This window comes from Dicentrarchus labrax, unplaced genomic scaffold (assembly GCF_905237075.1).
Source record: "Dicentrarchus labrax unplaced genomic scaffold, dlabrax2021, whole genome shotgun sequence".
Taxonomy (NCBI): Eukaryota; Metazoa; Chordata; class Actinopteri; family Moronidae; genus Dicentrarchus; species Dicentrarchus labrax.
The window spans coordinates 7,089,151-7,115,534 of NW_026136709.1; the positions used below are offsets into that span (position 1 = coordinate 7,089,151).

The 26,384-nt window shown below is 39.2% G+C and overlaps 1 protein-coding gene across 5 annotated transcripts; it reads left to right on the forward strand.

The window, feature by feature from the left end:
• On the forward strand, positions 1-26,384 carry LOC127369140 (leukocyte elastase inhibitor). 5 transcript variants are annotated; one of them, XM_051410195.1, is made up of 10 exons: positions 1-165; positions 757-938; positions 2,422-2,559; positions 3,412-3,576; positions 22,915-23,032; positions 23,465-23,607; positions 24,438-24,515; positions 24,826-24,915; positions 25,013-25,193; positions 25,401-26,384. In XM_051410195.1, the coding sequence occupies exons 2-10, from the start codon at positions 762-764 to the stop codon at positions 25,625-25,627; spliced, it is 1,317 nt and encodes a 438-aa protein (XP_051266155.1). In that variant the 5' UTR covers positions 1-165; positions 757-761; the 3' UTR covers positions 25,628-26,384. The 5 variants fall into 5 exon arrangements, with proteins under 5 accessions (XP_051266155.1, XP_051266156.1, XP_051266157.1 ...); XM_051410196.1 differs by lacking the exons at positions 22,915-23,032; positions 23,465-23,607; positions 24,438-24,515; ... (1 more) ...; positions 25,013-25,193; positions 25,401-26,384 and adding exons at positions 4,416-4,533; positions 5,862-6,004; positions 6,906-6,983; ... (1 more) ...; positions 7,396-7,576; positions 7,831-8,923; XM_051410197.1 differs by lacking the exons at positions 22,915-23,032; positions 23,465-23,607; positions 24,438-24,515; ... (1 more) ...; positions 25,013-25,193; positions 25,401-26,384 and adding exons at positions 4,416-4,533; positions 5,862-6,004; positions 6,906-6,983; ... (1 more) ...; positions 7,396-7,576; positions 7,831-8,923 and having other exon boundaries at positions 3,433-3,576.

Consider the following 26,384-nt stretch of genomic DNA (forward strand, 5'->3'; position numbering starts at 1 on the left):
CTGAGGGATGTGATTTCAAGATACTTTCTCAAGCTGTGGCAAGACCTTCTTGAGCTTGGGTGCGTCAGTGTGAAAGTGTGACACAGGGGTGGCTCAAATAGAACACATTTTTCTTTAACTCAATCATTCTGGATCACTACTTGACTTGAAGAAGAGTTTCTGTCAGTAAGTAACTTACAGGATGTCCCTTATTGTTATTCTCTCTTCATTTTGATGATAAGAGTGAAAGATAGCAGGTTTCAGCGACAGGCTTCACATAGCTTACAGTTCTTGACTTATGGCCTTTCACCTGGTTTCCAAAGACAACTGCGGTTGAGTAGTGATGAGCAATGTCTGTGTGATTTTACTGAGTTTGGAGACTTTTCACTCTTTTTTTTGAGGATCTAAATCAATTTCAATTTATCAGTGAGTGAAAAAATGGGAATAATGGGGATTTGTATACACATGTCTGGGAAGGAATAGCGTTGTTGAAGGATCGGTTTCAGCAAGCTGCTTAAAATTTCAAAACTTAATATTGGATAAAGAGGCCAGAGACTTGGGTTTCTTTCAGCTTCACTGAGACACTCTGAGTCCCTGAGCATCCTCTTAACATGAATGCAGAAAAATAAATATTCTCTCCTCTACCTCCACTTGTGGCTGAAAAAGAAACGGATTCCTTCTAATTATAATTATTTTACAGCTATTTGTGTGTCACATAATCAGGTAATCTTGATTCATTATGGTAAATAATCCTCTATTATCCTCTTTTGGTTATAGACAAAATGGCAACATCAGTCCCTCTATCCAAGGCAAACACCACCTTCTGTCTGGATTTGTTCAAAAAGCTGAGCGATGACAACAAAACCGGGAATATCTTCTACTCTCCTTTTAGCATCTCTGCAGCCATGGCTATGGTGATGCTGGGGGCCAGAGGCAACACAGCCACACAGCTGTCAGAGGTACCAGTATACACACACACACACACACACACACACACACACACACACACACACACACACACACACACACACACAGTGAAAATGAACAGTACAAAAGTTACAGTTCTCATGTTAACACACCCATTTGGACCCAAGTGTTTATACAGTCATGCAGTCAAATGTCATGTCTAGTCACTGGATCTGGTTCATCGTGGTAGTGGAATCTCGCCACCATATTATTGCATCACAAGAGAAAAAGAAAGTGTTTCAGTGGAAAACTTTCACCTAACTGTCTGGCAGAGTGAGGCGTGGCAGAGACAGTGTCTGCACATGCAATAATTACAGGCTGTCTCCCAGCCCAGCGTCAGCAAAAATGATGGTGTTCTGTTCTATTCTGACTCGGATTATAAGAAGAAGGATAGTTTCATTCTTCTGTAAGAAGTAGACCACAAAAATGATCTGCACAGTAAATCAGCGGAGCAAAAAAAATGGGACCAATATGGGCCTGAGTGAGCTTCAGTGGTAGAAAGTATCTTAGTAAATTTAATCCTGTTTAAATGTATACATTTAACAGTATTGCACTTTTTTTTCCTATTTCATACCTACTCCACTCAGTTTCAGTGGCAAATATTGCGCTCTTTACTGCATTTAGTTGTAGCCGCAGTTACAAGTTAGGTACAACTTTATACATACAATAAACTCCTTAAATATGCATTTGTAACAACCCAACAGTATTAAAGAGTAATTAAGATGAACACTCCACCTCGACCCCCTACAATATTGCTTACATATTAATGCATCAGTAATAACAGTCAAACAGAATAATGTATAATGTATAATATAACCATGGCAGGGACCGTTTTATGCATGATGAGTACTTTTACTTTTGAGACTTAAAGTACATTTTGCTGTTAATGATCTGTTCTTCTTCTACTAGAATACATTTAACTTGTAATGGATTATTTAAGGAAACAATGTTTTTATACTGTCACTGGATGAAATGCAACAGTTGATAGAGTGCTCAGTTTGACCATCAGAGCTTTCAGACTTGACTTGGACTCTAGGTCAAAGACTTCATGCTGCTGCTTCATAATTTGAGCTGTTTCACTGCAAACCTGGCAACCTGGTTTGGATGAGTTGTGCCTTGTGTATTTTGTTGCTAAGTGTCAAGACATGGGATGTTGATGGCGCAACAATTGCCTTTCAGCCAGATGTGAAGCAGTTTCAATAGGTGTGGTAGTAAATATTTTAAAGTAGGCATTGACAGCCTTTCAGTGAAGATTTACTTGTAAGTGATTGTGACGTACAAATATCCTGCGAGTCATCAGCTGTGGTGAGGACAAGGTGTGTGTACATGCATGTTGCAATGCTTTAGTTCTGGTTAACCTGTGCGTCAGTCCCTGCCCCCCCCCCCACCACACACACACATGCAGACACATACACTAAAAATGTTAAACTTAAGAGTGATCCCGATGATAAGAGAAACTTCCATTTGCACCCCCAGGTCCTCTGCTTCACTGAGTCAGAGCAACCGAAGCAGACGGGATCACAGCCTTCGGTGATGCAGTCGCAGATGCAGACGCGGATGCAGATGCGGACGCAGATACAGCAGTCCAGCAGACTGCCACAGTATCTGCTTAAGGTGCTAACAAAGCTAAAATTAAAGGGGTGATTAATAAATTGGGCTTGGTGGTGTCATCTGGTGAGGAGACCTGAGATTTTGGTTCAAGAGTTTCACACATAATTTCCCACTGCTTTGCTCAGTGATTTTTACAGTATATTGGGTCTTTTAAAATGGAATTTGTAAATATGAAGTGTAGTGTGAAGTTTAAAACAACAAAAGATTTATGCAGCAGAAGGAAAATTCAACATAACGGTGGGTAATTGTGTGTATAAATGCTTTTTAAAAAGCTTCCCCATGTCTTATTTCATGTTAATATTAATGTTTGAAGGTTTCGGTTTGGTCTGTTTTTTCCTTTTTTCCTTATTCTTTTCAAAAGGTGCTGGGGGTCTCATAAGGAGAAATTAAACTTCTGAAAACTTCGATCGTGGGAGGTTTTGCCAAAAGTTGTTCTACTTACAGTAAATGATGAAAACAATGACACCAAAATCATCCATTCCATGCTGGCACATTAGCACAGAGAAATTAAGTAAAAAAAAAGAAGTACAGTTGCATTATCCAAAAAGAAAAAATGAAACAGAAATGAGATTTTTGGCCTAGAAGCATGATTCATTGAAACATAGATTTATTGATTAACTCTCTGTAACCAATGTTGGCTTTAAAGCTTCTAAAAGTTAAACATTTTCCACCTTGAAAATGGTTGCAACATTCAGCACAGACTATCTGCAAGTGTAGCACTAGGGTGAAGGATTATTTTGGTGTCTATTCTCATCATTTAACAGGTAAGATAACCGAAGCCCAACGATCCATATGCAAATAATACAACGCTGTGCTTTATCTGTCACTCGCTCAGTTTGTCTTTGTAACATGCAGGCCTTCTCTGGCTGTTTGCAGTGCCTGAAACCCCAGAACGGTCAAGAGGATGATGTTCATGCAAAGTTTGCCCAACTGCTGAGCAAGCTCAACAAAGAAGATGCTCCCTATGCCCTCAGTCTAGCCAACAGGCTGTATGGGGAGCAGTCCTACCAGTTTGTTGAGGTGTGTGCACGTGTGTGTGTGTGTGTGTGTGTGTGTGTGTGTGTGTGTGTGTGTTGAGAGAGAGAGAGAGAGAGAGAGAGAGAGAGAGAGAGAGAGAGAGAGAGCATGTTCTGCTCAGCATGAATTAATTCATTGTTGTAGGAGGGAGTGAGCTGCAGCCCTAATTTAGTTATGTGGATAAATATAGCACAGCCTTAAGTTACATTTATTTTAAAAAAAGAACCCGTTTGGTTTCTAACAAATTAATTCTAAGAAAAAGCTTTGGATTTAATTATGACATTTAGATTTACCACCAAAAATAAATAAATAAATAAATGCCTGCTTGTGTACAGGGGAAATGCTATACATTTGGATTTAACTAATAAATTCAGTTTTAGTCAATTTGATAAATGATACCTAAACTATCTAAATCTAAAGTAATAGGTAAGTCTGTTGGATATTTAAGGTTTTAGAGTTTCATTGTTCATTGTTCAGTGTCTGCACAGTGTATTTTACTTATGTGATCTGCCTCACCATTAAATAAAATCCTGCTATGCAGTTACAGTAAAAAAGCTTTGCTGTATGCGGCAGTTGCATAATGAGCTCTCAGGCAAAAATACTGAATCAATCAATCATCATACTGAATGAGTGTGTTCTCTCTCCACTCATGTTGCCTTTAGTCCAAAAATGTGTGCTGTTCTCTGGGATTCACAAATCCATCCTATGTTCAAAAACTGTCAACATGTGGAACAAATGGATCTTGTGTAATGAAATACTATTAATTACATAAATAAATCTATCTTGCTTATGATTTGGTTGATGTATTTTACTGTATTCACATGTGCTGCTTATGATTCCAGGATTTCTTAGCTGAAACCAAAAAACACTACGATGCTGAGCTGGAGTCTGTGGACTTCAAATGCAACGTGGAGACGACCAGGGTTGACATCAATAGCTGGGTGGAGAAGCAGACGCAAGGTAGATTTCACAGTATCTACCTAATCCTTAAGATCTTTCATCTTACTTACATCTTACAACTTCTATTTTGAAACGTTGGCTACTGCTATTGATCATTTCAATTAAAGGTCTCTGACATCTTGGGGACTTTTGTGTTTACTGGTAGAGACTAATTTTATTTTACAAAATTTGATTGATTTTTTTTATGTCTCACTGTGCTGAGAAATTAAAATGCATAAATTCAATGACCAGTTATGCTAGAATATCACCGCACCAATCATGACAGATCAGCAAGTAGAGAAAGCTTCCTTGGATGCAGTGACACAGAATGGATTGGTTTTTAAAAGAAGTGATGTGGGACACCTTGCTGTGTGAGTAAACAAAGTGTGGAGAGTGTGGTGAAATCCTGTAAAATGAGGCTCCAGATGCACTTAAACACAAATCACTCAGTATACAGCCAAAAGACTGTTTCGCAAGGAAAAGCCACAGCTTCAGATACCACAGAAAGTGATTACAACATTAACATCTCGATCAAAAACAATATGGTGGATTTATTTGTGTCATTACAGCTGGCAGTGGTATAACACATATTTACATAGAGCCCAGTTTTTTTTTTTTTTTTAACTTATGTTTATTTCTCATGTATTTAGGAAGGTGGTCCTCAGAATGCTTTAAATCCTCCCCAGCCTCTGTGAATCCCCGGGGTTCAGGATCTTTTGTTATGCTCTATTCACATCTTACAATGAGGTCACATAATTCACAAGCATCACATTGTTTTCTTTCCAGTTTTTCCAGTTTCCATTCACTGTTTAATTTCTATCCTATTTCAACCAAATATTGTACATCCAGCCCCATGAGAAAACCTTCCTTTAGTTAAAGCAATACATGGTACTACAGGTACATGTGGGTAGCACTTTCCTCCCTAATTACATGTGTATGTTTTGAGGCAATTTTTGTAACCTTTAAATGTCAGTATTAAGGCCCGTGTGTGGTCAGCTCCTGAGAATATCACTGACCTTCTATCCCCATATGAGTGCTGCATTAGAGACTGCCGTTGGGCCTTTTTTATGTCTTATGTCCAGACTCAATACTAAAAACAACACAGGGTTTGAACTGGATCTATAGGGCTCTGGTTCAATTTGCTGGAGGAAATTATACATGCAAGGTCTTAATCAAAATGTAATTAGACATTTTCTTTCAGACCCAGTTTGTATTTTATATCCTTTTAAACATTGCTGTCTCTCTTCTTTCTAGTAGTTGTAAAAGACAAAGACATTTTCTTGAGTTTTGGATGAAAACGTTGCTAGAGCCTGTCGATGATGTTTACTTTTCTCACTGCTGTTCACCAGGTAAAATCAAGGATCTGCTGGCCGAGGGTGTGGTGGACAACATGACCAGACTGGTGCTGGTTAATGCCATCTACTTCAAAGGCAACTGGAACAAGCAGTTTGAGGAGGATTCTACTATTGATGCTGAGTTTAGAATAAACAAGGTAACACTGCACAAGGGCAGCACTGGGTGGAGACACAACAGTCTGGGTTCATGAAATTATGTTGCATGATAGTACACGGTTTACCTGAGGACTATTGCTGGCATGTGCGGGGCATTGTGATACTAGACTAGGTAGATTAGGTAGATGGAAATTTACAGCTCGAAAGTGATATTTCTCATTATTTTGTATCATATTTGTAGTTTGATCTGTAGTAGCTCACCACATCAGGTAAAAGTGAAAACACTGGTAACATCCGGCAAAGTAGGAAAGCCTGGTTGTTGACAGTGCCAATGTTCCCACTGAATTAAGTTTTATAAATTGGTCACTATGTAGCAAAACAGACAGGAATTGTATTTGTAGGACATCAATGTCCATATATGTCTCAGTGGAAAGCAGCGCGGGGCCAAAGGGGCGGCCAGTGCCCCTTTTGTTGACTGATAGGTCATCTCAATTTACACCTGAAACCAGACTGGGGGGTAGGTGGAACCCTAACACATTAAAGTAAAGCTTTAATGGCTGTTAGGGGCAATGAGGCTGTGCTTGCTCGCTCCTATTTGTATCCAGCTACTACCACTACTTATTTCTTTGTATTTCAGGATTAACTCTGTAACCAGCTGCTACATGTTGGATGTTCAATGAAAAACATACCATATTAGTTTTATTTTTGATGGCTGGTATATTACATATATATATTACAATATATTAAATATATTTGGGGGAACAAATTAAATTTTTTCATATTTTGGTGGGCACATGACCCGCCACCCTCGGGGACGGGGGCTTGGACCTATAATGAGAGAATTATCCAAAAAGCCAAGCATGCATTGCAGTTTTGGGAGTGTGAACTTTGAGGAAATGTCTCAATAATAAAAGTGCTTGTTCTTTTTGTTGCTGTCTTTAGAATTCCACTAAGTCAGTGAAGATGATGTGCCAGAGTAGTAAATTCTCTTTCACCTTCATTCCTGAGGCCAACTGTCAGGTAATAACATTTGATATTTCAATAATTTGTAAACACATTTACAATGATCCAAAGAACAATTGGTTTGCTTTTATTCTGGGGAGGACTGAAACCATCCGACTTGTGGTTTTTAAGATAATTTCTATTGTTGTAACCATTAAACAAATCGAGTCCTTTTTTCCAAAATAACCTTTTTTTCAGGATGAAGAAGTCTGATTATCTTTGAATGAAATGAAATTACAGACTAAGAATGTTTTTGGACAGGTCCTAGAGATGCCCTATAAAGGGAAGGACCTCAGCATGCTCATCTTCCTACCCAAGGAGATAGAGGACGACACCACAGGCTTGGAGAAGGTAGGACACGTATATGCATGCAGTAAACAAATGCCCCTTTAAACAGACGGAGTAACAGTTCATATTGTATCCACATTAGCTGGAGAACGAGCTGACCTATGAGAACTTTGTGGAGTGGACTCGTCCAGACATGATGGGTCAAACTGAGGTTGAGGTGAGAATGCCTCGATTCAAGATGGAGGAGAAGTATGACTTGAAGGATGTCCTTATCGCCATGGGCATGACGGATGCTTTTGATGTCACAAAGAGTGACTTCTCTGGTGAGACATGTGACATAAATGTATAATCTGCACTATTGTTTTAAGAGCACAACAACATAATAGAGCAGACAAATAGAAGAACACCACTTTACTTACAGAAATTCAATGAATAATACCATTATCTATCACCAGGACTGCTAGAATAACAGAAATATTGAATATATTAAATGATCAGTTTTTCAAATACCTAAAAGGTTGCACTTTAAATAAAAACAAGCTCAACAAATGTAACCCTGTCTCTCCTCTGCTGACAGGCATGTCTCCCGCTAACGACCTGGTGCTGTCAAAAGTTGTCCACAAGGCTTTCGTGGAGGTCAACGAGGAGGGAACTGAGGCTGCTGCTGCCACCGCTGCCATCATGATGGAACGCTCAGCAATGGTTCCTGAAGTGTTCAACGCCGACCACCCCTTCCTCTTCTTCATCCGACATAACTCCACCAAGAGCATTCTCTTTGCCGGCCGATACTGCTCCCCTGAGTGAGCGCTACAGTATGTCCTGTAGACATGGACGGATTATGAGACAATGGGCCCCTGGGAAGAGACACAGAAAAGGCTCCCCACCCCTCCTACATAACAGCAAAGGCTGTTCTTCTCTCTGTGGTTATTTTGGGTCACTTCTTTGGGTTAGGGCCCAGTATACCCATTCAGTAATCCGTCCATGCCTGTAGAGCACTGTGATGCAGAGCTGTGTCCCCATCTTTTATTTTCATGACCAGGTTTTTCCAAAACAGCCTTTAAACAGAAACTATGGCGCTAGATTACTTTTTTTCCTCCATATGGTGGCTCAGTGCGGTTAAATCTTGTTAAAATCATTTTACACAAGTAATTCTGCGTTTATACTACACCTTTACTACTGGCAAAATAGGCACATACACATACATATGTATATTATTTGCCCTTAAACCATGCATGTCCACCTTCTGTATGTCACCTTCTGTCACAAAACCTAAAGTGTTAAATCCTAAATTTGATCTCAAATTTTATATATTTCCTGCTCTATACATAAATATACATATTAATATATAGTATATCGTCTTTTCCTGTAATAACATTTATTGTGTGACATCTATCTTAAGCCATCTGAATGTCTCGCAATTCAAGATGTTTTCCTCTTTACCCAGAGAGAATGCGTAGATCTTCCATCTGTTTGATGAACTGAGTAAAAAGGAGTACAATGTTGTGTCTCTAACGCTGCATGATAATATTAATTTTGTTATGACCAAGTGCAATTATCTGTACTGTAATTACATTATATGCATACGGAACATGGAGTAAAGATTTACAGTAGGATTTTACTGCTGCCATTGAATTTCCTTTGCCTTAACAGAATAAAGAGTGTGATATGAATCAGTGTGTTTCATTGCTTAATTTTTATAAATTCTTGTTTTGACGGATGTAACCAGCTGTTTATATACTTCAAGATCAATAAACCAGGAAGTTCTTCTCCGCAAACAAAGTCTGGTCCCTGATCTTTACCTGGATGAGGTATGTTGTGGTACGATCAAGTTAATCAGTAATATTAAAGGAGCTGAACCTACTCAGATTTAACTCGGAGTATCTTCTTCTCTCTTTTTAGCGTCTCTTCAGCTCTGTGGTGATGGTCCAGAGGCAACACACCCTCACAGATGTCAGAGTGCCTCTGACATCTGGATTGTGAGGGTGATAACCACATCAGCTTTGCCCTCAGTGTAGCCAACAGACTATACAGGTAGTAATCCTTAAGGATTGTGTTCAAGCCACTGAATGTTTGTGTGAGTGAGTGAACAGCAATCATGACAAACAGATCTTGACATGAGCTCCATCTCGTGGAACATCACATTATTGCAATGTTGCCTGATCAGTTTTCTTCAGATGTCATTAATGGAAACCTTGTTGGCACAAAAGAGCCCTCCATACATGTGAATCTTAATACACAATTAATAGCCTTAATACACATCTGTACGGGATCTTATTTGAAGACAAATAAACAAATACTTTGCTTGGAACAACAATGTGTGTCTGGTATGTTTTTTCTATATAAAAAAGTATAATTCCCACATAAAATCCTTAAAATGGCATCTTCTCCTTCTACCTTATTAAAAATGCCAGAATCTATTAATATGAACATTTTGTTCACACTGGAATCTGATATGGGCCACATTTAAACCCATACAAGCAAAACAAAACCAGATCTAAGCTGTAAATTAGAACTGAGTGCTAAGGCTTGCAGTGTTAACATAGCCTATGTTACAAAGGTCTGTTTAAGCTGAATTTGGTCTCTGCTTTGGTCTCTCCTTGGTCTCTTCCATGTGGTTTTCGCATTGTCACCAGGTAAAATTAAAGATCCTGTGGCCAACGGCATGGTGGACGACATGACCAGGCTGGTGCTGGTCGATGCCATTTATTTCAAAGGCACCTGAAAGTACTCATTCCTTTAAGTTGGAACTCTTGTTCAGTTTAGAGTCAATAAGGTGAAACTGCAAAAAGAAAACACACAATGAGTCAATCTGTCTGGGAAACAATATGGTAGCATACAGCTACTTAAGTCTAATAGTTGGCATATGCAGGCCTCTGGTACTACCGTTCAGGATATTGAGTGTATTATTTAGAGACTGGACCTTGAAAGGGATTTTTAATGCTGTGTTGTGGTGTGAGAATCATTGAAAAGTCTGTGAATTCTTGATTAGGGCCCCTAGCAGAAAATCTGACGGTAGGAAAAATCTGAAATCTGAGACAGAAAAGACAAAAAAGAGAAGAGAAGACAGAGAGAAGTCACTCTTTGTCTCATCAAAAGCGTCCACCATGCCCATGCTTTTCAGGAAATCGTTCAGGTCTGGACGTCCCCTTAGGTAAGAGGAGGAGCATGCTGAGCTCCTGCCCTTTGTAAGACATCGCTAGGATCTGTTTCCTACATTACATCAACTATAGAAACTGTCACACAACTTTTTATGAAAGAAGAGCTAGAGTTCGGGCCTTGAGTGAATGGAGAGCCTGAGGTGTAACTACAGTAATTAAGGGGAGGTGTCGTTGTTTCTAGAAATGTAATAAATTAATTTATTGACATACTGATGGACTGATTGCTTAATTACGTAATTAACAGTGGGCTTCAAGAATATTACATGGACTTGGATGTTTAACAAACACATTGTCTTTTGTCACATTTCTACCATTTCCTCCAGTCAGATTTCCTGCCATGGTCCTGCGGAAGAATTCAGACTTACAAAACAACATTTTAAATCACTGTCAAGGTCCACTTCATATCCTGCCTGGTACCAGAGGCACAGTTACTATATTAAAGATATTAAAGAACAGTAAAGTAAAGAACACACCCATTGATCTACCTGGTAACACTCATAGTCTAACCATAGTAGCCCCTAATTCTGATTGAATAGCAACAGGTGAGCATATAGTACATGCCCCCACACCAATATGCAGCCTCAGTTCATTTCTAATATTTCCATCCTTACTTCTGTACAGATTAATCAAAAAGTAAACAAATGCATGATTACAATTCAGTTAATGAATGTTAAACAAAGCCTGTGTCTGAAATCAACATATTTCATCCCTATTTCAGGTTTTTATTATACACTGGGAATAAGACAGAGGTTGAAATCTCACCCTGGCCCCTAAACTGAGAGAGGATTACTGTATCTCATAATAAAACAAAACTGAATAAGACTGACACCAACTGATTCAGAAAACTTCTGTCCATGCTCCCTGTTTGGTCTTCAGTGTTTGCTCATTTTAACACTAAAACTGCTTTGCTTCAAGCCACAAAACTAAACCCTGTATGTATTATTACAGTATTAAATACAGTTTCTGTGCATAGCCTTAGGGGAAAAAAGGTAGTTTAGTTTAAAATGCAGTTATATCCCTTTTCTTCTGTACAATGACACATGAGTCCTGTTGGTAAAGGGGAAGGAGAAGCAATAATTATAGGAGGAATAATGAGGAAATGGCAAGAAAGATGGCGGGAAAGGAGGGGAAACAGGAGGGAGGAAGTCATTGTAACTTGATTAAGGTTTGATCATACAGGAAAACAATGTCAGAAGAATGCCTCCACTGCCAAACAATAGAAAATGTTAGACAGGGAACAGCTCCTCAAAAGGATCAGGAAGACTGGTAGAGAGTGGAACCTGCTGGGCATACTGGGAACAACCCACAAAGCTATAATGGACTTTTTGAAGGCTAAAAGGTTATATAAAAGGATATAGTTAAGTTAAACTGATTTAGCTGCTTGAAAGTCATGTAGAACATATTTGTGCATACTCCGTTACAGTAGGTGGCAGCATGATTGAAAGTCAAAGATTGTAACCTGCAGTAAAAGGAGAATAGGAGGAGGATGAAGAGAAACGACATATGAGAATGCAGAATATAAAGCATTTTCCAATCAGCTTGCACCTTTCCTCTTAGGTCTTTTCTCAGAATATATAAGCAATGAATCCCTTCCTCCTACCTTAACCCAAGGCCTTATATCTCTAATACCAAAACCAAAGAAAGACATACTCCTCATTGACAACTGGCGCCCAATTTGTTTACTTAATAATGATTACAAATTATTTGCATTGATATTTGCTAAAAGAATTAAACTTGTTTTGGACTACATAATTGATGAAACTCAATCCGGCTTCATGAGAAATAGACATATTTCCAACAATGTAAGATTAGTACTTGATTTCATTGATTATTCAGATTTATGCCTTGATGAAAGTTTCATTCTTACAATCGAACATAAATTCATCTTCCGTGCCCTAGAAAAATTTGATTTTGGTTCATACTTCAGCAGTGCCATCAAAACAATGTATAGAAATGGAAACTGCTCAATCAAATTGCATGCTGGTACTTCTCCTCGTTTCTTCCTCAAACGCGGGGTCAGGCAGGGATGCCCTATATCTCCTTACCTTTTTCTCCTATGTACGCAGCTACTCACTGACTCTATAAAGCTTAGTCCATTAAAAGGTATCTCAATGGCGGGCAACCTTATTCTTAAAAGATAGCTCTCAGATACGTTTAGCCATTGACTTGATAAGTACTTTCTCTATTGCTTCCGGACTTTGCTTGAATGTAAAGAAATGTGAATTGCTTGCTCTTAAATTTTGTAATACCCCTTTATACCTATAAAAGATTCTATTACTTACTTAGGTATTGTCATTACTAAAGATAAGGAAGCCAGATGCGATTTAAACTTTAACTTAATTATTGATAAAACCCAGAAAAAATTGAATCAATGGCTGCAGAGAGATTTGTCATTGAGAGGCAGAATTTTGCTAACCAAAGCTGAGGGACTATCCCGTCTTACATATGCTGCTTTATCTCTTGATGTTAATAAAAAGGTCTCAAAAAACATTGATAAGATGCTATTTAACTTTGTATGGTGAAACAAAAGCCATTACATTAAAAAATCAGTAATAATGAATTCATATGATAAGGGTGGTCTTAACTTTTTAGACTTTAACACTTTGAATAATACATTCAAAATTAATTGGCTAAAACAATTTATCAAGAACCCCTCTTCAATTTGGAACTTCATAACAAACTTTATTTTCTCTAAATTAGGAGGCCTAAATTTCCTTTTATTTTGTAATTACAATATTGAAAAAAATTTATAAATCCCCTTAAAACTATCCAACTTTCACAAACTTTCCTGGTCATTAATCTATAAACATATTTTTTCCCTGCATAGATACTACATATGGAGCAATAAAGACATTATATATAGAAACAAATCCTTATTTTACCCCTTTTATTTATTCACAATATACTCTTAGTTCTTCAGTTATTTAACTCAAACGGATCATTACTTGCATATCAAGAATTTATCCTAAAATATAGAATCCCTATTCCTATTAGCGAATTTAATGTTGTTATAAATGCGATTCCTCCTGGAGTAACTATGTTATTTAAGAGTACATTAGGACTAAATCCAACATTATTGCCCTTTGATCCAACCAAACTTGAAATCGGGCAAATTTGTTTCTCCTCAACACACAATAGTAACCGTAATATACGCTCTTTATTTCAGAAAGAAGTCGTATCTACTCCATATGCAATAACTTATTGGAACAACTTTATAAATAACCTTAACTGGAAAAAGATCTGGAACTTACCTGCTAGATATATAATTAAGAATAAGGTAAAAGAAGTATCTTTTAAAATAATTCACAGAATTTACCCATCTAAAGTTTTTTTTTTTACAACGATTTAAAAATGATATAGATTTAAACTGCTCTTTCTGTGTAGGACACCCTGAAGATGTTTTTCATTTATTTTGGTCTTGCCCTTTCTCAACCAAATTATGGGAAGATATTTGCAACCTGATTTCTTTTTCGATTGAACCTCATTTTTCCCTGTGCTTTGAACATATATTGTTTGGCTTCACTGACAATCCTTCTGCAAAAGAAAAACAATACTTTATCATTAATCTTATTATACAGTTAGCCAAATGGCATATTCATAAATGTCGTTACACTAATCAAAAACCTCTCTTTCTTATCTGTGAAAATGAAGCCAAACAATATATTAAGTCTATTAAAAAATCCATCAAGATGAAAGCTATAAAAACTTTGAATTTATGTACACTTTACAATGTTTTTGTATGAAAGCTTGCCTCTGTATTGTTGTAGCCCCCTGGCGGCGTTTTGTTGATGTATTGCACCGTGTTGACTTAATAAAGTTTCTGAAAAAAAAAAAAAAAAAAAAAAAAAACATATGACAATGCGGAAGTTCATTTGACAAGGTTTCATGGGCGTGACGACTTTTAAATAATAAAAACTGATGCTCCCAGCAGAAGTCTTCCTGTGTCGGAAAAACACCTGATCACCTGAGGACCACCAGGCAAGCGTCAGTCCGTAAGTAGAGGCCGGGGCTCAGGCAGTGTGTGAAGCTGGGGGTTGAGAGATGTTTCTGTGTGTTAACAGCTTGAATTAGATCAGTTTTACAGTTTTTGACAGGTTACACAGGACAGGAGGGGAAAGGTCCAAGTTTGAACATTGTTCTCTCAGGGTCTGGCCTTATAGACTATCAATGGGTATAGAGTATAGTATACCTCAGTGTTATGTAATTGTAAGAATAATGTAATATGTAATAAATAGTTTTCTTCTTCTTGTGGAAGTTTAAGACTTTGTTTAATGTATGTTTTGTAAATATAGGCCAATTCAATAAAATAATAACCTAACCTTGACAACAACCACTACTTAACTTTGTTATTTCTAATTATTAGGATAAAAAAATATACCGAATTAACCTGCTTGGTTTATTTAATGTTTGCTGAGCCCACATGTTTAGATATTGTCTTATTATTTATATTCAGAGACAATCAGTGTAATTGTAGCCTAAATAAACTTTACAGTGGAGTTTGGCCCAGTGACAGAGTGAGATACTAATCAGATAGACATTTGAGCATTATGTAACGTGTGCAGATATTGACGATAGTGATGATATTGCGGGTATATGAGCTGGTGTCTGAGGCATATAGACAGCGTTTCCACGGCCTTAGAATAACAGCAGGCCAGGCGTACACTGACTTTGCCAGGGAGAAGGGGAAGCTGTTTAACCGGTGGTGATCGGCTTGTAGGGCAGATGACTTTGTGTCATTGCGTGAACGGATGTTATTAGAGTTAGAGTTTAAAAACTTACATCTACATCTACATCTTTCTCTGGTCCTAAGGCAGATAAACGGTGCTTCTTCTGTAATGAACCTTGACCATCTAATTGCCGACTGCGTTGCGTGGAAGCATAAGCAGGAGGCGGCCATTTCAAAGCCCAAGGGTGTGGGGTTGGTTACAGTAGCCGGTTGTTCACCATCCACCATTCAAACGGTGCCTGACGAATGTTTCAAACCTTTCCTTTTCCCTGCATTTGTCTCGCTCACAGGAAAGGCGGATGATCGGCGGCCCGTCAGTGTTGCGAGACACTAGTGGGCCCAGTCGTTCATCCTTTCCACCGTGCTGCCCTTAAGCGAGCAATAGTAAGAGGTATCGGGATGGGTTTGTACCTGCACCTCTCCACCGCGTCCACATTCAGTCTAACCTAAAAACTGGTTTCTTCCCGGTAGCTGTTCGCTCCTCGTTCCCCGTCGATGGTGTCGACTTTATTATGGGTAACGACATAGCTGGGGGTAAAGTATATCCGTCACTCCAAGTTGTTGACATCCCTATTGCAGAATCTAGACATGATGATCTGGTCCAACATCACCCTGACCGTCAGGAAAAAAAGAAAGAGAAAAGGAGAACTGTACGGCAGAGCCAGAAAGGTGTGAAGGTGTGGCAATTCCTCCAGCCCCTTTGCACCCTATGCCTGCTGTTGAGAAGCTGTCCAGGGGGAGCAGAAAGCTCCGGAGACTGCTGCCCCCTGCGAGACTTATTCTACCTTAGTTTGTGTGGAATCTTTGTCTGACAGTAGTTTGCTTGTGCTTAGCTATGGTCAGTGGTGTGGTTGGCTGTCCAACACGATGCGATCGACAAGAAGAGGTAGTGTCTCTGAACCACTCTGGTCCATCTCTGTTAAAGGACGTGCCATCTTGCACAAACGGGTTCAATGCAAGAAATGGGCTGACGATGTGGTGATAAAGGAAATACATCTGATGTGTAGTATGTTTTTACTGGTAACCGTATTGTTTATGGTGTATGTAGCAAACTATTAGTTTGCACTAATGGGAGGGGGTGTTACGTGTGCATGTTTTGCCTCTGCTGTCTTGTGTCCTGCTCCTGGTACTGCCCTCCCCATCTGACTGGTCAGTTAGTTATCAATTATATTTTTAGGGATGCACGATAACTTTTTTTTTTTTAACCGATACCGATACCCCACACACACACACACACACACACACACACACACACACACACATACATATATGATCATGACCTAAGATCATGACATTAATACAATGAACAAACCCAAAAACACTTTTGACTCTTTAACTTGATATTTATTTTTTCCAATGAAAAACTATTGGCAAGCCTCTCAAAAAATAAAATAAAGGCCCCTTGAACTGATGCAAATACATGCAGCGGGATTACAAACTGAAAAAGTGTATTCCAGAAGTTAAAAAAAATAAATATATATAGAAAATTGATGCACTGACACAAGTTAGATTCAAACATTTCTGTGTAAACAAACTGAAAAAGTGCATCCATAGTAAAACAAATAAAAAAAGTTTAAATGATTTTTGCTTATGGTTCCATTCAAATGAATACCCTTTCACTAAAGTAAATGAGGTTCAGTTGTTTTATCGATCGAGAGAGAGAGACTCGTCGATGGCTGTTTCAGGTGACATATCAGGTTTGACGTATTGAAGCTCGTGCTACTTTTACCTCCTCGTGGAACTTAATTGTAACATTTGTTACAAATAACAAGCCGACCTGTCTTCTTCACAAACTTTGAAGAAGTCCCACACAATCAACGCCATGTTGTCTGTTTTCAAGCGTAAGCACTTTGTGCTGCATTCACAGTGTGATGGTAATTCCCAGTTTGCTAGTCGTTCTTTCGGACTTTTAAAGTTCATGTTTCTACTGTTTATGTGTAACATGTGGAAAAATACTGTGGATATCAATTCAAGTAAGCAAGTACCAAAACTATGACCGAGTTAACGAGTTCTTTCCGACATGAGGGGGTATTCTTGAATTTTCCCAGTCAGAAAGAGTTTTTCTGATTATGCCAACGTCACTTGAACGCAGCATTTACTGCAGGACATTCAGGTCTCATAGTGGGAGCAGGGCACTGCCGTGCTGACAACATTATATATGTTATCAGGGCTATTCGTCATGATATCGGACTTATCGGAATGACGTAATCATTTCCTGTTATTGGGTTAGGGTTAGGATACTTATTTTAAGTTGCAATGTACGTTAATAATAACCAGAGCTGCCAACTCTCACGCTTTCGCCGTGTGACACACGGTTTTGCCTGTTTTCACACGCACTCACGCCACACATCCAATTTCTCACGCCAAAAAAATCCGATCTTGGGCCGAGACTCGTTCGTTCCTGTTCAAGCTCCCCGACGGTGGATGGCGCTGATGAGCGCCACTGAACCTAATGCGTTGCACCCATATATGCTGCACCCCGCTCTATAAATACAGTCTATGGCACCCCGAAGTTAGCGACAGAATAACAAGCAGCAGGAGAGCCGTTTTTGGCTGAACATAAATCATGAAGTGCTCTTAAGAATACAATTATTCACAACATAGGTTCGGTTAAGAATTAAGAATTAGTTTAATACCATTCTAATCAAAATATCAATCAACCTACAGATACCTAGGTCAAATCTTAAACACTGGTCTATGAATAAGGCTTTATTGTGATACAGGCAGTCATTTAGGCACAACAATAGTTTTCTGGTTGAATGTTCAGCTCAAGTCTAGAAGGCCCTACAAGTCATGATGCCGAACATGACTCAGAATAAGTTCAGGTATTGCACATCTTTAACAGACCACCCAAAAATCTACTAGAATGCAGGAAATCACATCTACTTAATCCAAAATTTCCTGGGGGTGGACCTTCAGCTATGTCTGCTTCTCAGAATGTAACCAATATTGTCCATCTCCAGTAGGCTGCCCCTATCAACGGCTTTGGGCCTCCCCACAAACCACCAGAATGCAGGGTACAACATGGGTACAACATGGGTACAACATCACATGAATTCCAGTTCTCTGATATCTGAGCCACCAACGTGTGTGGCTGCGTGCGCGGCAAAATTCTGGTCACCCCCGACAAAATCTCACTCCAAGGTTTTATGAAAAGTTGGCCGGTATGTAATAACAGTAATTGTTATTAATGTATTCATTAACACTCTGTCCTCCGTTCTTTGTAGACACAATGGCATCACCAACCCCTCTAACCAAGGCCAACACCGCCTTCTCTCTGGCTCTGTTCAAAAAGCTGAGCGATGACGACAAGACCGGGAATATCTTCTACTCTCCTTTTAGCATCTCTTCAGCTCTGGCTATGGTGATGCTGGGGGCCAGAGGCAACACAGCCACACAGATGTCAGAGGTACCAGTATACACATATACACACACACAAACACACAGACTCTCTTTGTAAAAAAGTAAGCGATTACCATTAATGACGTTGCAGGTTGGTGCACCTGGGTCAGCTTGACTTTGTAAGTGTATAATAATGCAGATTTTTCACTATAAAGTGCATCAATTCATTAAAACTCCACCACAACCGGTGACTTCTGAAATGAACTCAGAACCTCTCTGAGACCATTTCAAGTGACACAGACGATACTGGGCTAGATCTGATAGGGTTGAAGGGCAGAGTGAAGTACTGTAGGCGTGCAAGCTCTCATTCAGTATGAATCACCAGTTTTTTCTTTCAGCATCAGCAAAAATGACAAAGATCAGTTCTGTTCAGGCTCTGACTAGCTTTTATGGGGGCTGGCTCTGTGTTGTTTGTTACTATGGGAACCTGATATATAATATGGAAGTGTACAGGCAATAAAGGTCCAGATGAAGTAATCAGTACACCTTATCAGTTTCCATTATGTGCAGAGGACATGTGCACTGCTCTGGTTGTCACAAGTTTAGAGTTCTTATAGTGGAGTCACTGAATAGATACCAGCTGGAAAAATATTTGCAGTACTCTATATACAATAATCACTTTTATAATCACAGCTTTCAATCAATATAATATAATAATAATAATAATAATAATAATAATAAAATCATATAATCAAAGCTGGTTTTGGGACATGAAATAAAATAATTATGCTTATACAGTAATATAGGGACTAATTTATACTCATCTTAAAGCTGTTGCAAAATAAAGAGAATCAATAAAGTTCAGAAAATGATTGCTAGAATGGAAACAGACATTGGTATTAAGTGTAGTCCAGTGAATTCAGGCTTCAGTTTCAGCAGTCTGCATACTCAGTAGAGGTAGTTGTATAGGTGTATGTATGTAGGTGGAAGTTAACATGGTGTAAAACAGAACTTTTAGTGACATTTTTCTGAATGATTGCTAAAGCAAAGGCACACCCAGATAAGTCAAGCTGGTGGGAGTGTGTAGGAGAGGCAGGGCCTCACCCTAAATCCAGGATGTTTCTTAGCCACCACCCTTGAAGATAATGGTGATTACCACAGTGATTACCTCATACTGTTTATTGCAATTGCTTGAAGAGCAAGCTGACAGTTGATATATGATACTTGATATTCACAGCGTGCAGATTTATTTTCATTGTAAAGCTTTAATATTAATCAATAATACACAGTATTTTCTGTTCTGTCATCTGATGCAACAGTAGGATTATAACCTGCCTGTTTGACAGCGTCAAGAACAAAGTTGGTGTTGTATGTACAGCATCATGCAAGTTCTTTCATGAACAAGTTTATTGTTCAAAGCAAGGAGCCGTGACACAGCCTGTTTTTAACTAATTGTGTCTTTTGTATGAAAGCTGGGTTTCATTTATGGTGAGTAATTGGCTGATTGGGTGCATTAAACAAACCACAATGATCCTCCTGTGTCATGAGTCGTGGGTAAGAGAGAGTGGGTGTGTGGTTGTACGTGCATGAAAGAGGGCAGAGGTTACTGTAATGTGGCTGGTGTGAGGAGTTTTTAGCAACCAGTTAACAGAATGTCCAGTTGTTTGAACTGGTCTCTTATAACTTCTTCAATAGCCAGCTGGCCAACATTTGCTCTATGAATACTGCTGATGGGAATAACAAATGTGTGTGTCAGCAATGAGTCAAATTCGCGAAAACATTTACCTCCCACTATTCAGTCTTTCCAAGTTTCCTGGCAACTGCAGTAATACTCTCTGGTGTACAAATACCCCTGGTTAGGAGTCACTGGTCTAAACAATGCAGGCTTAAAACTAAAGTCACTAAGAAGTGAGCTCATAACCAATGCTCTAATTTATCAGAAAGCACAACAACAAAATGCCTTCATTTACACATACATACACATCATGTGCTGGCATAAAGTCATTGTTTAAATTGTCTCTTTATTTTTGGCTTTGCTCCAGCTGTCAGACATTTCCCAAAACCTTTAAGACCAGTAGCCAAAAATCTTGTGTTTGCTGACCTCTTTATGCTAAAGGTCCAGTATCTTAGAAGGGTATGCAAACTGTGGTGAGTACACCCTGACATTGTGACATTGTTGGGTGCGGTTACTCTTTAGCACCTCCACTCACCACCACATAGAGAGTGAGTGCTGTGACTGAAGATGCCTTTGCAATTATTGTCACAAATGTTCATTCACAGGTGAATACTTTTTTTGGATTGTGTGGAACCTGTTTATCCTTAAACATGTAACTACAATCATTATCTCCCTATTTCTTTGTCTGGAGTAGCATTTATCGTACGTCTGTGTTTTATTGAACAGAAATATGATTTTAGTCACTCCTCCTTTAGCTGTATAGGTCTAATTTTTACTCCATATTCCCATTCTAAGGGTAATGTACTGCACAAGGCCTGCGGAATACCACTCAACCCACACCTCACTTCTAGGAGGATATTATAACTTCCTGTACACACCCAGAGACACATGATTTCTAACTTAACAGTGAACACCACCAATTGCACCCCCCAGGTCCTCTGCTTCACTGAGGCAGAGCCGCGTCAGCATGCAGGAGCGCAAGAACAGATGCAGATGCAGCAGCAGGTCCAGTCCGGTCTGCCACAGTATCTGCTAAAGGTGGTAACAAAACCTACAGCACAGGAGTGATAAACTAACTGAGGGGCTTTTTACTAACTGGGTGGGTGATGTCGTCTGGTGAGGGGATCCTTGGAGACAAAGAGCCAGTGGTTCCAGAGAGGATTTTACACTTGCTTTCACTCTGCTTTGCTTGCTGGTCTCCATTCTGCTACTGTTCTCCTGAATTGAAAGTAGTAGCCCTCATTATATGCTGTCTATTGAAGGTTTAGTGTGTGTGCAACAGCTCAAAACCAGGTCATGTATAATACACAGGAATGTAGGCCTGGAATAATTTTTCATGGTTTCATCCTGGTGTACTTTTATCTCGTATGAGCAGCTGCTGAAAACCACAGTGTGATTAGACTGAACTGTCAAAAGTTTGACATTATGATGGCAAAATGCTGCCGGACAATACAGTACACACAAATGAAGCTGTTTCCTTTTGTACATATGTGATAACACATTTTGCAGATGTCCTCATTACTGTCCATGGAAGATGATGGACACCAGCCAAAAACTGCCATCCTGAATTCTTATTAAAAATATGGACATTTGTTTTTGAGGATAACCATGTAAATAACAACATGGTGGAGGGAGAACGTGTGTCTGCATGTGAACGTTTCTGGACATGGGTTCTTTGGTGTTAAAGTGGTCCCTCTAATGTATTTTTATTTTGTGATTTCCATGTTTTTCAGTCTGTATTGGGATGTTGTGCATTAACATTTAGATGTTGTCTGATACATTGCAGACAGTATGAAGAAAATTAGTTATTGAAAGCCTTCAACTTAGACGAGTACAAGGGTAAAAAAAATTATCACCTTGCCCATTAAGTGATGACAAATTCCTGCTCATTATTTTCTTTTCAGTTCTGCTTTATGGACTTACAAGAAGATTTACAACCAAATATATGAGCTTTCATTTTGGAAATAATTTAAGTGAGCGACTGTATATTAATTACCCACCATGATTCAGCGTACTGTATGGTGTCCAAATGCAAAGTATTGATCACCAAAGTCAACAATCTACCAGAGAAACCTTGCTTATTTCTTTAATAGTCTCATCACTTAATAGGCAAGCTGACCACCAGGCCAGTCTTATACACCGTGTATAATAGACTGGTCTAGTGCTTGCTCAGTGCATCTCTAGAACATGTGTCTTCTTTATCCACAGTGCCTGAAAACCAAGGATTGTATGGATGATGTCCATGTTAGCTTTGCCCAGCTGCTGAGCGAGCTCAACAAGCCGGATGCTCCGTATGCCCTCAGTGTAGCCAACAGGTTGTACGGGGAGCAGTCCTACCAGTTTGTTGAGGTGTGTGTATTTTGTTTGTATTTTCCCTGGAAGGTGTAGGTGTGAAGGTGTGGTCTGGTTTACACATTCTTAGGCTGGGGTGACAGTATTCTCTGAGCTGAGGGAATGATGAATGAGGGAGTTGACAGCAGGCTCGCCAGCAAGGAAAGCAGTGATTGTGAAAATACTATTCTAGCTGTAAGGACTTTTAATACCACACAATAAGTTTAACCTAGTAGTTATTAGTGGTAAGTGTTACGAATCAGTCTCAGTTTAATACTGATGCCTCTATATGACCCACATAAACTAACAAGACCATCAGGGAGGAGATTGCCGATTTCTACATAGTTATTAATTAATGCATAAAAGGCTTTAAACAAATACATATCTTGTTGTTTTCAGAATGAGTAAATTAGGTGTTTATGGTTCCAGGATTTCTTAGGAGACACCAAGAAGCACTACAGGGCAGAGCTGGAGTCTGTGGACTTCAAATCCAACTCAGACGCAGCTAGGCTCAACATCAACAACTGGGTGGAGAACCAGACACAAGGTGGTTCATGCACGCTAACATGCACATGTATCAGTATGTTAAAGGTCTATGAATACGAACCTTTAAAGGACACGCATGTAACCATTGTCAACTGTTAATCACAGTCTTGTGTCAGTCTAATTTCTCTATGCAGAAATAATAGCCGGATTTCCAGATTGATAAAATTGCATTGACATGTCGTTACAATGCAATGAGTTTTCACTATGGTGGTCTGGTGGGGGTTAGAGTTGAATCTTGGCATTAAGGCTGAAAGATTCATGTTGAATGTTGAAATTATGATTATTTATTTAATTATATTAACAGATTGTCCTGAAAATGCACTTCTTGAAGAAAATAGAAATCATTTTTCAATGGTTCCTAATATTATTTAATATATATTAACATTGACATTGCTTCAGTTGTGTGACATTGCTTCATGCGTGTGTCTGCCAGGTAAAATTAAGGATCTGCTGGCCCACGGTGTGGTGGACAACATGACCAGGCTGGTGCTGGTCAATGCCATCTACTTCAAAGGCAACTGGAACAAGCAGTTTAATGCGGCTGCCACACGTGATGATAAGTTTAGACTCAACAAGGTAACACTGCTCAAAGAACACATCCAATAGACTAACACTGATTGACAGGAGTCAGCTAAAGTCTGTGAATGTGTTTTAAAAATGTATTGCATTGTATTGTGTACCATTTATTCCTTGAATACCATGGATGCTAATTCTGACTTCTTCATTAAAAGTAGTGGAAAAGGGTTAATGAACAGAACTTGGGTCATGGCAGGAAACCTGATCATGGCAGAGACAAAAGAGGGTGAAATCTGATATATAGAATACAAGAATAAAAGGTCATTTGTCTGACATTTTTAAATAGCATATTAGTTAAGAACACATTTCACCATTTCCCAGTGATCTTAATCATAGGTTGTTATGCTCCAGTGAAGAAGAAATCATGATTCATTTAGCGTGAAAAGACGCCTTTTCTTAGCTCACAGGGTGTGTTTGCTTTGCTGGTTGACAAATGGTTTACCAAAATAAAACATGTTAAGACATTGGACTTTCCTCAGAGTAATAAAAAGTGAGTTTTGAATTCGTCAACAACAGAAACAGACAGAAACACTGAAAAAAGTCAACAGCAAGCCTCAGTGCTGTGTCAGCTTTACAAGTTCTTCTAACTTATTGGCAAACAACTGGGAACTTGCACGCTATATCAGTGGTTCCCAACCTTTTTCCTTAAGGGAGCCCTTTTCTATCAATGAGTAAACTGACGACCCCTGGTGATATTTTAAGGACATCTATTTCCATTTCTCACTCAGAGGATTGTCTAATTTGTGAGTTTGTGCTGATTATTTCCAGTGCAACAATGTGTGGTGTGTACAGGATTTCAGCTCGTGTATTTTTCTGTTTGCTGTTTTCAGAATGACACTAAGCCAGTGAAGATGATGTACAAGAAAACTAAGTTCCCTTTAACCTTCATCCCTGAAGCCAGCTGCCAGGTAATCAAGCAATTCGGCTAATTAATCCATTAATACAGCATGTGTCCATCAACCAACTGTTAAATGACCAGGCAACACCTGAACCAATCAACAATTACCTTGTGTATGTGAATGAGATTAACCACGATTCAAAGAAGAATTGATGAGTTTATATTGGTTATTATCCAGACTTTGTTTTAACTATGAAACTACAGAATAATGATTTTATTTGTTGCTTGTTATCCCATAAGATATCTTGTTAATACACAAAAATAACCAAACCAGAGCAGTATATAATTTGATGTAATGTGTGAAACCCTCTATCGGACAGATCCTAGAGCTGCCTTACAAAGGAAAGGAGCTCAGCATGCTCATCTTCCTCCCCAATGAAATGGAGGACAGTACAACAGGTCTGGAGAAGGTAGGACCCACTTACACACACTTGCGCACACACTAAGAAACCCACAAGACACAAACAAGCTAATCATTAATTATTATTATTACTCCCCCCTCCTCAGCTGGAGAAGGAGCTGAACTATGAGAACTTTGTGGAGTGGACTCGTCCAGACATGATGGATGAGGTTGAGGTGCAGGTGGGGCTGCCACGGTTCAAGATGGAGGAGAAGTATGATATGAAGAATATCCTGGTCAGCATGGGCATGGCGGATGCCTTCGACATGGCGATGAGTGACTTCTCCGGTAGGTCATGTGCCTGGACTATATCAGATAAATTCATAAAAACTTTAAAGAACAGGCACCCAAAACCTGAACTGGCTCCTCACAGCTCAAAGGAGTAACAAGTCAGTGCAGAGGTTTTTCCAAATCAGTGTGCTCCTGCCACGTGAAGGTGAGACCAGGCATTATTATTCATTTAAAATATTCTCTTCCCTTCTCCTCTGCTGACAGGCATGTCTCCCGCCAACGACCTGGTGCTGTCAAAGGTCATCCACAAGGCCTTTGTGGAGGTCAACGAGGAGGGAACCGAGGCTGCTGCTGCCACCGGTGCCGTCATGATGCTGCGCTGCGCCATGCGTCCTGCCACCTTCATCGCAAACCACCCCTTCCTTTTCTTCATCCGACACAACCCCTCCATGAGCATTCTCTTCGCTGGCCGTTACTGCTCCCCCGAGTGAGCGCTACATCGCTTAGAGTGGTGTTTTTCAACTGGAGGGGGGTTACACTACATCTACTACAGCAACAGTATATTAAATATTATAGTTTTGGTATTACTAGAAGAATGTTGAGAACCACCGCTCTAGAGTTTCCTATTCTCTCTAATCACACACAAGTTCCCGTCCTATATTTTCAACACCAGAAAGATGAGATTGTGGTGTTGGATTTTCTTATCTGTCTGCATCACTTCTTATATGAGTGATTCTGTTTACCTGTGCCTTCTTGAAAATTAGGTTCATGCCCTGTAACTTTAGCACCTAATTTCATCCTTAAGATCTGGTCGAGACCGATGCATGCATGGCCCTGTTTGCTGCACCCTCCCTACCCTAGTTTATCATTAAAGTCTGTTTTTTCTTATCTTACACCCTGTGAAATAATTTGCCTTAATCACAATGTCTATTGTGCCTCTTTTCTCAACCACCAACTATGCTTTTATATCATATGAAGGTGCGACGGTTGCAAGATTCTCTGCACTTTCATCTTTTTAGATATTCAATTAACCAAAGAGAATAATGTGATGAAATCACATTGTCAGATAGATATGTCCTTGGGTATTACTAGAATTATAATCAAGCAAAGGGCAGCTATATATCACTGTACCATTATGCATATAATGAGTATAGACTATAAACGACAAGAGCTTACATGAAGGATTGAACTGGTTATTTGTATGTATCTTTATGCTCTTACATACAGAATAAACGTGTGGTTTGCAAA